Here is a 17,017-nt window from a genome sequence, read left to right on the forward strand (position 1 = left end):
TGCTGCTTTGCGCCGGACCCGGACGCTGTGCCGAGGGCCCGTCACCCTCCTCACGTCACCCTCCTCTCAGCCTAAAAAGTGGGCGTGTACAGGGCGGGATTCAGGTACGCACACTTGTAGGTGATCTGTGATTTATAAAGGGAACATTGCGTACAGCTCAGTTTTATAAATCAGATTTTTTTTTGCCGCACGCAAACTTTGGCTTTTGGGCGTACGTACACTTTTAGTAAGGAACCTACGCACAGTTTTATAAATGAGGCCCCTGGTTATTTATTTCTCCTTTTTGTTTGCACAAAAACACGCACACAACGCCACACTCGGCTCCATTCCCAGCTCTCCTCACCGGCCTCCTGCTGTGGAGTATATATCTGCTTCTTCACCTGATCATCTGCAGATGCACTAATCAGCTGACACTGCTCCCTTGAATCGCCTCCACACACCTGTCTTTCCTGCAGCCACATAATGCACCACGCCCACCCCCACAGAAAAATAACATATAGGCGTTAAATTCACATTATTTCACAGAGGAACTGTAAATACTGAACAATTGAAGTGATATTCCACTGTGATTGAAGAGAGTTGGTCTGTTGGTTTCCTGTCAACAGTTTTGATGTTAAAGTGTGACAGCAACAGGAAGGAGGAGCTGCTGGAACTCTCCTTCAACATCGCCGTGAAGCAGCCACCACTGAAGAAGCTCTTTCTAGAACAAACAACATGGGGAACAGTGTAAGACGCACTCTTAGTAGTCTAGTAGTATCTTCAGAATATTGTTTCGCCACGTCAACCATCCACTGTTGCATTACAATCACTGCTCTGAGCATCGCAGTTATCTTTTCCTAAATCCTTATGAATTGCCCAACTCATCCTTCTTGACCTCATGATGGTTTCCTTTAATGTCATTGTGGCAGTTTCCCCTGCCACTGGTAATAAACTACACCAGCACACCACACCATTATTCATTACACAGACCACATGTTAGCCAGGTAGCATGCTATTGTTAGTTTGGTGGGTGCACACACTGAGCTACATTTAAGTATTAAGTTTCCGGTGCTATTTATTCCCATAAAGTTTTCCAGAATCACACACAAACACATGTATTGTTTTGGGTATCTCTTTATTATTTGAGGATTGGAAATCATGAGTTTGTATCTAATTATTCTGTTTTTTCTTACCACAATGTTTCCTGGTGCTGGACAGTGACAAAGGACCCAAGCCTTGTTTCAGGCTGTCTTTTATAGTGCCTGAGTAATCTGTAGGGAGCATGCTCAGTCCATCTTACTGAACCATACCAACTGTGGGGTTGAAATGGGTTTGTAAATTCATTTCTGGATTGATGTCTTGGGAGAATGCGTTGAGAACCGCCTTTTTGAGTGGAAAGTAAGTGTAAATAAATTTGGTAATGATTTTGGATATGGAAAATGACCTGTGGGGTTAATTGATTTTTGGATTGATTCCAATTAAGGTGGTATGGTCCAGTGGGAGGGGCCAAGTCTTTAAATGGAGGGGTTCTACACTGCCTGGGGAGTCAGAGAAGGGCTGTGGTGCTGTGTAGACCCAATGGTGGTTTTGGGCAGTACTTTGTTAATATATTTTCTGTGGCATTTTTGCATTATTGTTTTGTTCACATGGTTAAATGCAAGAGGCTGTGAGGGCTTGAAATTACATAAATCCATCCATCCATCCACCTCTGTCCAACCATGACCCATCTATCATCCATCAACCACCATCCATTATCCAGCCATCCTTTCTTTCCATCCATCATCCACACATCCATTATCCATCCTCCATCTATTAATTAATTAATGAATAGAGAGAGAGATTAATTAATTAATTAATTAATTAATTAATCTATACCTACATGGCTCTTGTTACTCTCTCTCTCTCTCTCTCTCTCTCTCTCTCTCTCTCTCTCTCTCTCTCTCTCTCTCTATGTTACTCACTCAAACCTACAGAGAGAGGGGGAGGAGAGATAGATAAGGGAGATAGGGGGCAGGAGAGAGGGGACAGAGAGAAAGAAAGAGAGAGAGAGAGAGAGAGAGAGAGAGAGAGAGAGAGAGAGAGAGAGAGAGAATCTCTGTATGTTACCAGTGTTAAATGAGACCCTCCTTCTCTTTACGAGCGTCAGTCGGCCAGTCTCTCACGCTTCACTCAGTCATTCATTGAGCTAGTGAGTTAGTGAAGGCGCAGGTCTCCGTTAGAGAAACACCTGTTAGTAAAAGTTCCTCTGTTCTCTCAGCTCGTCTCTCGAGGAGTTAAATCCTCGCTGCCGTTGCTCTTTACGCGCGGAGCATCCCAGCGCAGACCAGCGTGTCCCGTCCACTCACCGCGGGATCGATCGTCTGTGGATATTCAGTGATGGACGACGAGTTCCTCTCCAACCTGCCCGGAGACCCCGAGGCTCTGAGCCCCAACTCCACCGAGGAGCCCGGCTGGTGGGCGTCCTCGGATGACGGGGAGGCGGTCCACTTCGCCGTGCGCTGCGTCATGACCTCGCTGTACATCCTGATCATCACCGTGGGTCTGCTGGGCAACATCACCCTGGTGAAGATCTTCATCACCAACAGCGCCATGCGGAGCGTGCCCAATATCTTCATCTCCAGCCTGGCGGCGGGAGACCTGCTGCTGCTGGTCACCTGCGTGCCGGTGGACGCCTTCCGCTACTTCTCCGAGGAGTGGGTGTTCGGCGAGGCGGCGTGCAAGCTCATCCCCGTCATACAGCTCACCTCAGTCGGCGTGTCCGTGTTCACGCTCACGGCGCTCAGCGCGGACAGGTAGGATGAGTGTTTATCATGTTCCTAGAAAAGTCCAATTAACCTCAACCTCCCATAAGGAGGTCATTCAGTGAGCGTTCATGGATTCATTCATTCATTTTCACATCTTATTGTGATAATATTGAGACTAGTACTAGTACTAGTACAGATGTGTAAACTCCTGTAAGTGTTAAATGTGCTTTCTCCTCCTTTTCTTCTTCTTCTTCTTCTTCTTCTTCTTCTGATGCATAGTAGAAGCTGCACCTGAGCAAATTCATGTATTCATTCAAATACTTAGAACCTTCTTTCTACTATGACACTCAAATATGTAACAAATGGTTTTATTCATCTTTTTGAAAATATTTTTGTGTGCTTAGGAGATAAAAAGTGCCAACTTCTGGTTGAAAAAAGGAAATCTGTTGATTATGACTTCCACACGCTTGAGCTGGTTTTCACACGCAGGTTTGCTACTTCGCTCTCCTCTTTGTGCTTTAACAGAACTATTATCATTATTAATCACAATTTGAAGGTACTTTTATTTCTATTTAATGCCACTATATACTACTAGTCCTCCGTTGTTGCTACATGAGAAAATATTACATTATTCAATTACATTTTGTAATAACATAGAAACCACACGTCATATTATAAAATCATCTTTATAGAAGAAGCCTGTTGTTTTGTTCTGGGAATTCTACTAAAATAACGACTTTAAGAAACAAGTGGTTCTATAAATATTTTTCAAACCATTTTTCTGATTTGTACATTACTAACAACAACTTCTGGTTTGCAGTGTTGTTAAGAAAGTCTGTTGATTGTTACTCACATATTTTTGGGTGCAGTTCCACTACTTCAGTGTATACAATGAAAGTATTTATAATCTGAAAATTTCATTATCCCGATAATCATCAAAATAGGCTTCAAACTCTTCACAAATGACACTTAAGATGATAAAACAGACCCTTTTTTTGTGAATCTTAAATAAGATTATCATAAATTATAGATTATAGATCTCCCTGCACAAATAAAAAATGTATCCTCTATCTTTCAAATCATGTTTTATTTTTCACCATGAATAGTGACCTCGACAACTTCTTCAAGTGATGATATTTACGGTGATCCTGATAATGGAAATTCACCACGTTATCCGCAGTAGACAGATGCTCATGTGTTCAGGCTGCAGAGACAAATTAAACATGAAGCTGCAGGATTCAGTTTCACTGCAAGCTGACTGATGAACGCAGACTAAAGTCTCTGGTGTCTTATAGGTACTATGCGGCATAATTAAGCTGATTTGTGGCGCAGCATTGATAAGTGTTAGATAATGAAGGAGAGGAGATGATAACAAGTTGACGAGGAGACGACGATGATGAGAGAGTAAAAAAGCAGAACGTGAAAGAGAGCAGAGATGCAAGGAAAAGATTTCCAGGGTTAAATAGAAAACAATCACAGAGAGGCTAGGTCATATTTGCAATCTTTTTTAAAGTGAGGCAATCTCTGTAATGGGAGAGTATTTCTACTTATGTGTGGACACTTTATTGAAAGTGAGGACGTTTGTGGAAATTAGTGAAGCTTGTATGAATCGACCCCCTGATTTGACTGTGTTCATGAATGTCATATCATCCTTATCCCAAATTAAAGCAAAACATACAACATTTACTTTGACACAGGGCATTATTTGTTTGTTTGTCACCCCTCCCAGTGGCGACTATCTCTCTCTTTACTACGTTTGTTGTTCAACCCATAATGCAGTGTGTGGGTCTGTCACATATACGAACACTCACATGCTTCATGAGCAAAGGAAAAACTTTGGTGTAAACAACCAATTTGAGCATATTTGAAATGATTGAAGTCAGTACAGCTTTAGAAAGTAAGGACAGTTTTGGAGACGGAGGACATTTATTATCAGTCAGCACACTGAAGCGAAGCACATTTATGCCTCATGTTACTTGTTTGAGTTTGTCTGCAGGATTGTGTATATTCCCATCACTTGTGCTAGACTCGCCAGGGAGGAGGCGGGCTTACCTTCACTGCATGAAAAGTGGGATTTTCGTCAGTTAGCGGCCCTGTAAATTGACGTGGAAGTTCAGGTTTACGACTGCAAACGGCAATTTGCAGGAAACACCGAAAACTGACGTAAATTGCCGGGAATTGACGTGGGCCTTGCTTGGCAGTTGTTCCCCCATGACCCCCCTCCCCGTAATCCTAGGGGAGGCTTTAACATGTAAATGAAAATGCTGTGAGCTATACAAATGCAAATCAGGGTAGCAGGGGGAGTTTTCCCCCAGGTGACATTTTTCTGAAAGGTGTTAACTTCATTTCATCTTCATTCAAAGATATAACTTAATTTCATCTTCATTCAAAGATACACAAAACAATTTGCTTCAACAATTACTTTTAATCAGGCTTTGCCACAAAGGTAAAATGTACATTCATGCAAACAACATCACAGTCTCCTAGAGCTCAACCACTGTGCATAGTGGCATGACTACAGTGACCCTTTCTTTGGTCTTGCTTAAATGCACAGTGGATGTGTTAACCACACATCTCCCAGCAATGCGCTCAACAGGCAGAAATGATGCTGGGTATGACGTGTCTGTTCCCTGCAAGCTCCAAACTTCTATTGGCTTTCCATAAAAATGTCTGTCCGGATGGGGATGAAGCCAGGAAACTTGCGCAGTAACATGTTTAAATGCAGTACCTTTTGACACAACATTAACAACTATAAACTGCTTTATAATGGCTGGTCGTAGTTCTGCTTGAGGGTCAAGGATGGGTTCATAGATCATAGATGTGTTCGAAATGCCATACTAACGTCCTACTCGTACTTAATTGTGACGTAATTTGAGTACGTAGTGCATTCACATACAATAGTATGTGAATTTGTGCACGCGAGAAATACCCGGATGTATACTGCATTGGCAAGAATTTCTGAGTACAGCGGACCTTGCTAAATCTACTCAACTTCCGAAAATGCATTGCGGCTCGTCTGACTTCACAAGTTTTGGGTAATGGCGGACGACTGCGGTGATTCTGGCGAGGAGCCCGACACAAACCGCGTACACATGTAAGTATACTGTAACATGACTTTTATGTTTCCAGATGACTTTTAAATCGTATTGATAATGAACGTTACTTTATTGTTGTTGGCATTGTACGTTAACGTTACGAATCGAAGGTCCTGCTAGCCGGCTAGCCTACTGACGCTTATTTACCATAGAGGTTAGCGAGCGCAAGCGAAGCGGAAAATGTGCCGTTTTTACCGACGTTAACTAATAATATAGTGCTTATGTTAAACCGTGGTTATATATTTACTAACGGTGATTAATAACGCCGTGCACCGTTATCCGTTAAAGGGACGTATGCAGACACCGGGCACCTCATTCAGTGGGGGGAACGAGGAGGAGACGTTCACGTTCACCGGCAGCAGGAATGCTGCTCTGAGAGGCTTCACTTAAGAAAATGTGGTTTAAATGTTATAATTCTTATATCCAGGACTGCTGGAGACTCTCAGGATGATTGCGGTAAGAATATGTTCGGTGACTGCTAGCTAAGCTAAAATTAGCAAAGCAAGCCCAAGCTAAAAGTAGCTTAAAAGCTAATAGTCCAAGCTAAAAGTAGCATAGTAGCCTTGTAAAAGAACAAGAGAGAAGAACCAGTGTAACGTTAAGTTGCTTTGTTAAGTGTATGTTGTTGGTCTTTTACAGGAAGCAGTACGCCGTCTTCACAACTCGGAGACGAATTGTAGGCGCTACGAACCGGAGCAAGGGTACGATTTAAAGAATATGCTTTCATTCTGCTGTATAAGGAAATAGATGCGTTAACAGTAGATACCGATCTTAACTGTTCATTTTGTTTTCACAGACGAACCTCGCCTCATAACGAAGCTGTGACCTCTTACTTGCTCGGAGTTTTGTCCGCAAGTCCGGATTTCTGACGCCGATAGTGACGCCATTGTGTGTAAGTAACTTTTACTGTTTTCTTCTTCCTTGTTTTAATTTTACTGTGACTTAAGTTTTCTTATTCATACCACTCATTTAATTGTTTTCCAGCTGCCTGTAAGACATACTATGAAACGGTACGCAGGAGCTTCAGACACACACAGCCTGATCTCGCATCGCAGGCGGAAGCTGTGAAGACGTCAGCTCGGAGTCGTTCCAGGAGAAAGAGGGTAAGACTTATTAGATTTATTAGATCCGTTTTTGGTCAATGTGACCAAACCTACCTAAACCTATTTTTCAGGTGCATTAATAGATGTGTTGTGTCCATGCGCAGCGCATCGCGCAGTACTGATTGTCTTTATTGATTGTTTTACAGCTGCTGGAAGCGAGACGGAGTGTGCTTGCTGGCGATGAGGTGGACCGTTGGAAGTGCGCCACCACAGACATGATGTCTGATGAGGAGGACGGCGTCGTTGGCGGGGTGTCTGGATGGATTATGCGACCTCCATCCTCTCGTAGCCAGGAGCTCACCGAGCTCTGTGGGACTCTACAGTCGCGATTAGAGAAGAATCCCAAGAACAGGGCCACGCACCGCAGGCGGCTGTAAAATTGACCAAATTCGGACAGAATGTCGCCAGTTCATTTGTTTGTTGTGTGGGCAAATTTGTACAGTTGTGTGTTGTGTTGTCAATAAAGCTCTTTCTTTGAATACTTCCTCCTGGCAATTTTTCCTTTCCTCAATAAATTCATTCATATTTATATTTATAAATATATAAATAAATAAAAATAAATATATGTGTGTATATACATATATGTATATATATGTGTGTGTATATATATATATATATATATATATATATATATATATATATAGTGATAGATATGCTAACCAATCACTAGTGATTATTCTTGTTTAAAAGACCCAGTGTGACCAATAGTAACACATCTGCCAACGGGGGTGGGGTTTACATTTATAATGACTCATCAGGTTGACCAATAGTGACAGATCTACCAACGTGGGTTGGCTTTACATTTATAATGACCAGATCTGACAACCAATCACGAGCGATTATACTTGTTTAAAACTAGTGGTTTCATCCAATCCAGAGTGAGGATATTCAAGCCATCTCTGGCCAGGCGCGGTTTCGCTGCTATTCATATGCTAATTAGAGCCTTTGCTGTGGTTCGTTTCCGACAATTTTCGGCACAGACGAACGCGGCGTTCGCAGCCTGTAAATTGTCGTTAACTCCCGAAAATTAGGGAGATTTCCGGGCGTTTACAGGGACGAAAATCCGACTTTTCATGCAGTGCTTATTATCAATCATGGCTAAAATACCACTATTTCGACATGCTATGAAGTCCCACAAACAGCGGGAAGCAGAGGTGCGAAGAATTTCCCCAAGCTGTATTCACTGTGAATAGCAAGCCACCTGTCAGCTGGTTACAGCAGTATGAACCCAAAATTATCAACTTTGTTGTGATTTCATTGCAATAACCTATAAAAAAGGATTCCAACACTTGTTTTCTGAACGGAGTTCGGATCGTTCAGAGCTAGGCTATGCTAACATTGTAGGTTCTCCAAAAACACTTAGGGCCCTAGTTTCGTAGACCAGCGCAGGGCGGCACAGGGTGGCGCAGCCGGCGCAGTGCAAGTTTCGACCCGCGCAGCCTTGCGCACCGTCAGTTTGGCAGTTTGGTGGATCGCCTGCGCCAAGATGGGTGTGGCGGCGCAGCAGGGGGAGGCGTCACAGATTCAGCTTGGCGTAGCGGAAGTTTCGTGGCAAAAAGCCTCGCCGAGACTGCGCTGAAAGCTCGCCAGCTCCAACCTGGTCTACTTTCGGCGCAAGGCGTAAATAAAGTCCATTCATTCAATGCGAATCACAGCTGGCAGATCAGAAGCTTGGCGGACCGGCGCGCAGTGCGCACACGTCACCGAGACCTCACAGGCAGGTTTCCACAGTTCCAGGCACATTTAAATGCAATAAACAATCACAACAAACACTATTTAATGCAACTCATTGAATCAACACGTGAATGTATATCTATATAGATTGTCCCGTCACATCTGACGTCAGATCAAAGGCGGATGGCACGCGTAACGGAAACTCAGCCTCTCGGACCAAAACATCTCCCTCTCTCTCTCCTGGTTTTTATAATATCAGCATTGTTATTATTATGATACGCACGCACAGCGCGTGATGAGCGTGGTGGGAGCGGCGGCGCTGCTTCTGTCATCGGGTTGTCAAGTGACGGAACTTGCACTGAACCTCCCCTAACGCATTAAAGGAGAGGAGAGGAGCTCATTTGATTGGTGAAGATCTGAATCGGCTGTATTAATCCCAGTCCACGCCTCGTCTCCTCCTCTTCTCCCACTCACGCCTTCTTCTCCTCCCTCTTTCCCACTTGCGCCGGTGGGCGAGACGGGAGGTGTGCCTGCGCGGTGCATGAAACTTGCAAAGTCCAGGCGGACACACCCCGTCGGCGCGGCGCAGCTGCGCTGAAAGCTGACTGCGCCTGGTCTACGAAACTAGGGCCCTTAAACTGACCTCATTTAGACATAAATACAGCAGAGACCTTGTTCTTTGGACCACAGACAGTCTCTGGTTTCTCCACATAGTCTGGTCTGGTCTCTGGACTAATGTGAGCTACTATCGAGACCTCTGGGGGACCACAGACAGTCTCTGGTTCTCCACAGTTTGGTCTGGTCTCTGGACTAATGTGAGCTACTATCGAGACCTCTGGGGGACCACAGACAGTCTCTGGTTCTCCACAGTTTGGTCTGGTCTCTGGACTAATGTGAGCTACTATTGTGGACCTCAGGGGGACCACAGACACTGACAGTCTTTTGCATCAAACATGAATTTGCATCTATTCGCGTCATTGCATTGACTTTTTAGCGATGCGTGAAAAATCTGCTTTGCGTTTGGCATGAACACATCTTTAGAAAGATAGAATTGAGCATATTTTTGGGCAATGAGGACATATGTAAAGTTGGGACATTTTGTACCATCCTCACTTATTCACATTGCTTTTTAAGGCTTAAGCGACTATTTCAACAAAGAAATGTCCTTAAACATTCCAGAAAACTCCCGTTTGCAAAAAATCGCTCTAAGAGCTCTGCAAAGTATCTGGATTATGTCCACGACATGAAATGATGAAAATGTCAGACAATATTGTTTAGATATGTGATTTGTAGGGAAAACGGTAATTTTCTTCTTTCTTCTAATCAAAATCCTCTCCCGATGTAAAGCTGCTAGAATCACTTTTATTTCCATATCGATTAGGTTGACGAGGAAAGGACAGCAATTTTTTTCAGAGTTGGTTCAGATTCCGGAAAAAGGCGGAGAAATGTAGGAGAAACTCAGGGTTTGTTGAAGAAAACCTGCCAGCGAGCAAAACTGGTTCACAGAGTCAGTTACTATGGTAACTGACCTAAAGGTTGAGTTCTCTCTTTCTGGAATGGAAAACTCAGAATATCCCTCTTTTCAGGGTTAACAAACTCAGAGTTTCAGGAAAACCTCAGGTTTAAACAAAAAAATCTTAGGTTTAGACAATAAAACCAACATTACGCTTAGACAACAAGGCCAACGTTAGGATTAGGCAACAAAACCAACATTAGGTTGAGGCAACAAACAAACCTAAAACCAAAGTTAGGTTTAGGCAACAAAACAAAACCAATGTTGGGTTTGGGCGACTAAACAAAAATCCGGTTTAGGCAACAAAACCAACATTAGGTTTAGACAATAAAACCAACACTAAGGTTAGACAACAAGACCAATGTTAGGTTAAGGCAACAAAACCATTATTTGGTTTAGGGAACAAAACCAATGTTGGGTTCATGCAACAAAACCAACATTAGATTTAGGCAACAAAAGAAACGTTAGGTTTAGGCAACAAAACCAATGTTCGGTTTAGGCAACAAAACCAATGTTAGGATTAGGCAACAAAACCAAGATTAGGTTTTGGCAACAAAACAAACATTAGGTTGAGACAACAAGACCAACGTTAGGATAAGGCAACAAAACCAACGTGAGGTTAAGGCAACAAAACCAATGTTGGGTTTAGGCAACAAAATCAACATTAGGTTTAGACAACAAGACCAACGTTAGGATTAGGCAACAAAACCAACGTAAGGTTTAGGCAATAAAACAAATGTTAGGTTAAGGCAATAAAACCGTTAGGATAAGGCCACAAAACAAATGTTAGGTTTAGACAACAAGACCAATGTTAGGATTAGGCAACAAAACCAATGTAGGGTTTAGGCAACAAAACCAACATCAGGTTTAGGCAAGAAAATCAAGGTTAGTTTTAGACAATGAAACGAACCAACCAACTATTGATTAAGGCAACAAAACCAATGTTGGGTTTAGGCAACAAAACCAAGATTAGGTATTGGCAACAAAACCAACATTAGGTTGAGACAACAAGACCAACGTTAGGATAAGGCAACAAAACCAACGTTAGGTTAAGGCAACAAAACCAACATTAGGTTTAGACAACAAGACCAACGTTAGGATTGGGCAAGAAAACCAATGTAAGGTTTAGGCAAAAAAACAAATGTTAGGTTAAGGCAATAAAACCAATGTTAGGATAAGGCAACAAACGAATGTTAGGTTTAGACAACAAGACCAATGTTAGGATTAGGCAACAAAACCAATGTTGGGTTGAGGCAACAAAACCAACATCAGGTTTAGGCAAGAAAATCAAGGTTAGGTTTAGACAACAAACGAATGAACCAACATTTGGTTTAGGCAACAAAACCAATGTTGGGTTTAGGCAAGAAAACAAACATTAGCTTGAGACGACAAAAAAAAAAATTGTTGTAGACAACAAAACCAACATTGGGTGTAGGAAAAACATCATGTATGCATCATTTCACAACAAGCGACAAGACGACATAAACTTCCCACAAACACTTCAGTTTACGGCTCATTTCTACTCATCAATATGAAAACTACCAGATCACATTTGAAGTAACACCTGGCTGTAAATCCTCTGAAGCCAGCCGCCGTTGTCACACACTTTTTAATTCATGCACTCTGCAGAAGGCAACAACAACTCACCATCCCACACTCAGGGTTTACCAGCTGAATGTGTGTGTTCCCTCTCTGGTGTCGGTGTGTTATATCTCCTTCCTGTTTGCTTGTCATGTCAACACTGCTGACCAGCGATCATATGGAATGGCCTAATGACGCATGACACGCTCTCGTAATTAGCCATTAGCAGCGCTAATCCTCTTTGAAACATTTTGCCCTTGACTTCTTTTATTAAAACAGAAACGGCCCTGTGTGGATACAGTAAGAGCGAAGCAAACTGCAGGGAACAAACAGGGTTGTGTTTTTGGAGACCTCCCTGTCAGCTCTGCGACATCGAGGTCTCCCTCAGGGCGCCACGTGGAATGGGCTTCTGAGGTGAAATCTGATTTGGCCAAACCATTTGCAAAAACAGCTGTAACATCCAATAAAGCATAGCTGTAACACTGGATGTGCATGAGAGGAATTTGGATTTTCAAATGAGGCTGATAATAATGTTAAAAAGTCATATTACCTTCACACAACTAGCTAGATCTTAATTTTGCAGAGGGGAAAAGTTCAGGAATGGACGTGGTAAATGGACCTGCATTTCTAGCTAACTAGCTACTCAAGGCGCTTCACACTACAGTCAGTCACTTTTACCCGTTCACACACACATTCATACACTGATGGCAGAGGAGCCACTTGCACGTCAGGATCTAACTCATTTATACACATTAGGCTTGGGCGGTAATACGGTATACCACGGGTCTTAAAAATAGCAACGGTATCAGTTTCAATACCGTCATTAAAAAAATGCAATGCACTTATATGAGAGAGAGAGAGAGAGAGAAGATGGCGAGTCGCGCACCGAGTGACCTGGTCTCAAAGAAGAACACGACTTCTGCAGTTTGGCAGTATTTCGGGTTCCGACCTAATGAGAAGTAGAGCTTAGTTCGGGCACAGAAAATCAAGCCCGACCCTACCCGAGCCTGTGCGCGTTCTGTCCGAACCCGGACCGACCCGACACATTAACTGTAATTAAGAGCTCGAGCCCGATTTCAACCCGACAATTATTTTTCATGCATGAGGCTGTTGTATGTGCATATCCGTGGGAAGTGGGGGGGCGGCTGCACCGCTACTCAGTCACAAAAATATACAAATAATTTTATAGGCGTTAATTGTCCTGTTTTTAATTTATCCTTTATGTCTCCAAGTTCCACTTAAGCGTAACTCCTTTATTCTTTGATTTAGCTGCACAGAGCGGAACCGTTATGAATGATGCGTGCGCACTATGTGTAGCGTCTTTTTTTTTTACTTTGTGTAACTTTGTACACATTTCTTACATAGACCTACTCTGCTAAACATATAACCAATAATATTTAATGTTTATGCCTAGCCTTCTCCTCAGATTAGGGGAGAAGGATGCATAAATGCAATGATAGAAAAAAAGAACGAACAAACAAACACAAACGCTTGTTTAAAGGCCCGGACCGACCCAGCCCGTGGGTAGTGGTGGGGCCGGGTTCGGGTCGGGCTCGGGCAGAGAAGCTAAACTCTAATGAGTTTGGTGACGTCGTCTGAGCCTTACGTCATAATTTTTAATTAGTCACGGTAATCCCGTATACCGGGGTAAAATAGGAGGAGGTTTGACGGTATCAAAATTTGGATACCGCCCAACTGTAATATAAATTCATGTGATGCCGCAGCATCAGGGGCTATTGGGGGTTCAGTATCTTGCCCAAGGACACTTCGGCATGCAGACTGGAGGAGCCAGGATTCAAACCGCCAATCTTCTGATTGGAGGACGATCTCTGAGCTACAGCCACCCAAAGGAAGGGTGAGTTTTAGAAAATTGTGCCTTATGATAATATGACAAAAGGATGTCATCTTTTTGATTTGCAACTTATTATGAAGCAAGGAGTCTGTCTATGTTCCTGTATTTTAGCATCCCTGAGTAATGATCCAACTCTGCAACCAACTTATTTCTAATAATGTCGCTCCAGAGAGCAAGCTCTGACCACACTGGATACTATTTATTAGGGATGAGCGAGTACAGCATTATCTGTATCTGTATCTGTTAACCATATGAATTATCTGTATCTGCATCTGTACTTGGAGTGGGCGGGGCCAAACCTGGAAATGGGCGGGGCATAACCCGGAAGTGGGCGGGATTTAACCCGGAAGTGGGTCTGGTTGTCTTGAAATGAGCGAGGTTTTAACTGGTATGTTATTTTAAGCATGCAATTGATATGGGCTGATCAGAAATTGTTATTTATTGCTGATTAGAAAACTATTTACAGGACAGCATCAGCATTGAGCTTCAGATCAATGGTTTTGATCACGATAGCAAACGAACTATTTACAGAACAAGTTTTGCAACAATGAATACAACACATGCGGTTGCAATTATCAAGTAAAATGTAATGAACAAGAGTTTTCATACTCAACAATAACTTTTTTCTTTTAACTTTAATTTTTTTTATGATCAGTGTGATCTTTTTTTTTTATATATTTTTTTTTTCCCACACCAGGTGTGTGTGTGTGTGTGTGTGTGTGTGTACCGTAGATGACCATTTAGTAGCCCGGGCGTTTAATATGCTAAATCGACTTGGAGCCCAGGCGTTGATAAGAACCAGGCGCGTATTTGCAACAGACTACAATTTATTTTTGCAATGAGCAGCACCAGACCATCATGCAAAGAACAAGGAGCTCACCATAGCACCATAGCACCACTGGAACAAAACTACTTTTTCCCCCCGACGCATCTTTATTGACATCAGACAATAAATACAAAGACAGTTTGTCTGTGTTACCGCGACACAGGGAGCTGATCAGAGCAGTGTTATGAATGATAACGGAAGGGGGGGTCGATCGCGGTAATTTCAACACTGTACATTAGCGCATTTATCTATATCCCTATATCCCTCAGTCTAGCGCGCCTGTGTTTGTGTGTCTGTGTGTGTGTGTGCGCGCGCCTGCATGCGAGAGAGAGAGCGAGAGGAGGGGCTGACTGACAGAAGAGGTGAGAGCCGGTGAAGTGCTGTTAAAAAAAAAAACTTTTGTTTTCTGTGCAAGACTATGGTAAACACTTAATCGCCCGGGCGTTTAATTGAACCGGCGTTTATTATGCCAAATGAGGTCGGACCCCGGCGGCTATTAGAGCACAGGCGCGTATTTGCACGCGGGCGATTATTTGGTCATCTACGGTAGCTTGATTTCCAATATTTATACCACTACCAGCTTTATTTTTTCACGAAATACAGCAAGAAAGTGTTAGAGCCAGGCAGCCAGATGACGGTTAAAAGAAGAAAAAGAAAAATCTCCGACAGGCAGAGACGCAACGCGAGTCGGCACCACGTCTGAACGAAGTACCAGAACTCTACTAGTTCATAAGTAAGTACCAACCTAAGTAATAACAAACCTGAAGCTGAAGAAAGAAACCCTAAACATTAACGGAAAACAACCCGCGAACCTGAGTGACTGAGGGAGAGACAGAGAGCTGTTCTGTGTGTGAGTGATCAGAGCGGACACAACAACACATCTGCGAGTGTGTAGGGGAGGGGCTGTAGCATATCACAGGACGCAGACACAGTCAGCTACCCAATGAGGATTTTTATTTAATCCGAGCACAGATATTGACTCGTATTACTCGTATAATACTCGTACTCGGCAAAAGTGCTTTATCCGTACCGGATACTCGTTTCAGCCGAGTATCCGGCTCAACTCTACTATTTATTTATAGTGTCAAATCACAACAGAAGTCATCTCAGGACACTTAACACATTGAGCAGGACTAGAATACGCTCAAAATTTCAAGAGTCAACACAATTTCAAATTCCCAACATCACCCAGGGGCAAGCGTTACTTAAAACATTACCATTCTGAACTTTTAATCTAATTGAATGTATGTCTCAATGACATTATTTTGAATGTTGATGCAGCAGCTACAACGTTGGCGTACCACCCATCAACCCAGACTTTCAAACAAACATTTTAAAAGTCGTCTTGCAAACAGGCTTAAAAAAGCACACGGTTATCCTGTAAAAAAACAGTAAAGAACTGGTAGCTGGGTTGCCATTATGTTACTGTAAAATTAACATATTTTTGCTGTCACTGAAAGTTACAGTTTTGTCCTGTAAATTAATAAAATACAGCGTAAACTGATATTTAAAATTACTTTCACTGTATTTTACAATTAAATTACTATTTAGTTTGTATTATTTATACATTTCAATAATCTATCAAAAAATATGATTGCACACAGTTAAAGGCACTTTTGTTGAGAAAAACATGTTACATGCCACTGACTTTAGGTTTCACAAAATCTCTGTTTGAACCTGGCCACAAGCATGGAAGGCAAACCATAATAAATTAACCTACTGATATTTCAATCCTGTGATTAAAATGTAAGAGAAAAAGCAGCTTCTTATTGCACTTTACTTTTATTTGAATGTAAAGATTACATGTAAAAACTTCACATGCTGAACAAATTGCATGTTAAAAACAGTATTACATTTTAAAATGATGTGTTAAAAACAGTATTATGAACATATATATTAACAGTATTACGAACATATACAGTACTGTTAGTGTGGAAGTCCAAGAACATCGGCAGGAGAGTTACGGCTCACTCGAAGACACCAGGTTTCTCAATCCTGTAAGTAGCCGTGTGTGTGTGTGTGTGTGTGTGTGTGTGTTTGCGTGTGTGTGCCTGTGTGTGTGGGAGTTAACGACAATTTACAGGCTGCAAACGCCGCGTTCGTCTGTGCCGAAAATTGTTGAAAACGAACCACAGCGAAGGCTCTAATTAGCATATGAATAGCAGCGAAACCGCGCCTGGCCAGAGATGGCTTGAATATCCTCACTCAGGATTGGATGAAACCACTAGTTTTAAACAAGTATAATCGCGCGTGATTGGTTGGCAGATCTGGTCATTATAAATGTAAAGCCAACCCACGTTGGCAGATCTGTCACTATTGGTCAACCTGATGAGTCATTATAAATGTAAACCCCACCCCCGTTGGCAGATGTGTTACTATTGGTCACACTGGGTCTTTTAAACAAGAATAATCACTAGTGATTGGTTAGCAGATCTATCACTATATATATATATACATATATATATATATATATATACACATATATATATATACATATACACATATATATATATATACACACATATATATATATATATACATATATGTTTATATATATATATATGTATATTTATTAGGGGTGTAACGATTCATTTTAACAACAATTCGATTCGTATCACGATTCGTGGTTGCCGATACGATTCAAGGACAA

The 17,017-nt window shown here is 42.2% G+C and overlaps 1 protein-coding gene across 1 annotated transcript in view; it reads left to right on the forward strand.

The window, feature by feature from the left end:
• Positions 1 to 2,355: 2,355 nt before the first annotated feature.
• The window catches only part of nmbr (neuromedin B receptor), a gene marked incomplete at its 5' end in the record, with an annotated part of 135,023 nt that continues 120,361 nt past the window's right edge, over positions 2,356 to 17,017 (forward strand). The window contains one exon of the mRNA XM_084031096.1: positions 2,356 to 2,771. Coding sequence (XP_083887222.1) covers positions 2,356 to 2,771 — 416 coding nt within the window. The remainder of the gene's footprint in view (positions 2,772 to 17,017) is intronic.

The sequence above is a fragment of the Eutrigla gurnardus genome (assembly GCF_963514095.1).
Source record: "Eutrigla gurnardus genome assembly, chromosome: 16".
Lineage (NCBI taxonomy): Eukaryota > Metazoa > Chordata > Actinopteri > Perciformes > Triglidae > Eutrigla > Eutrigla gurnardus.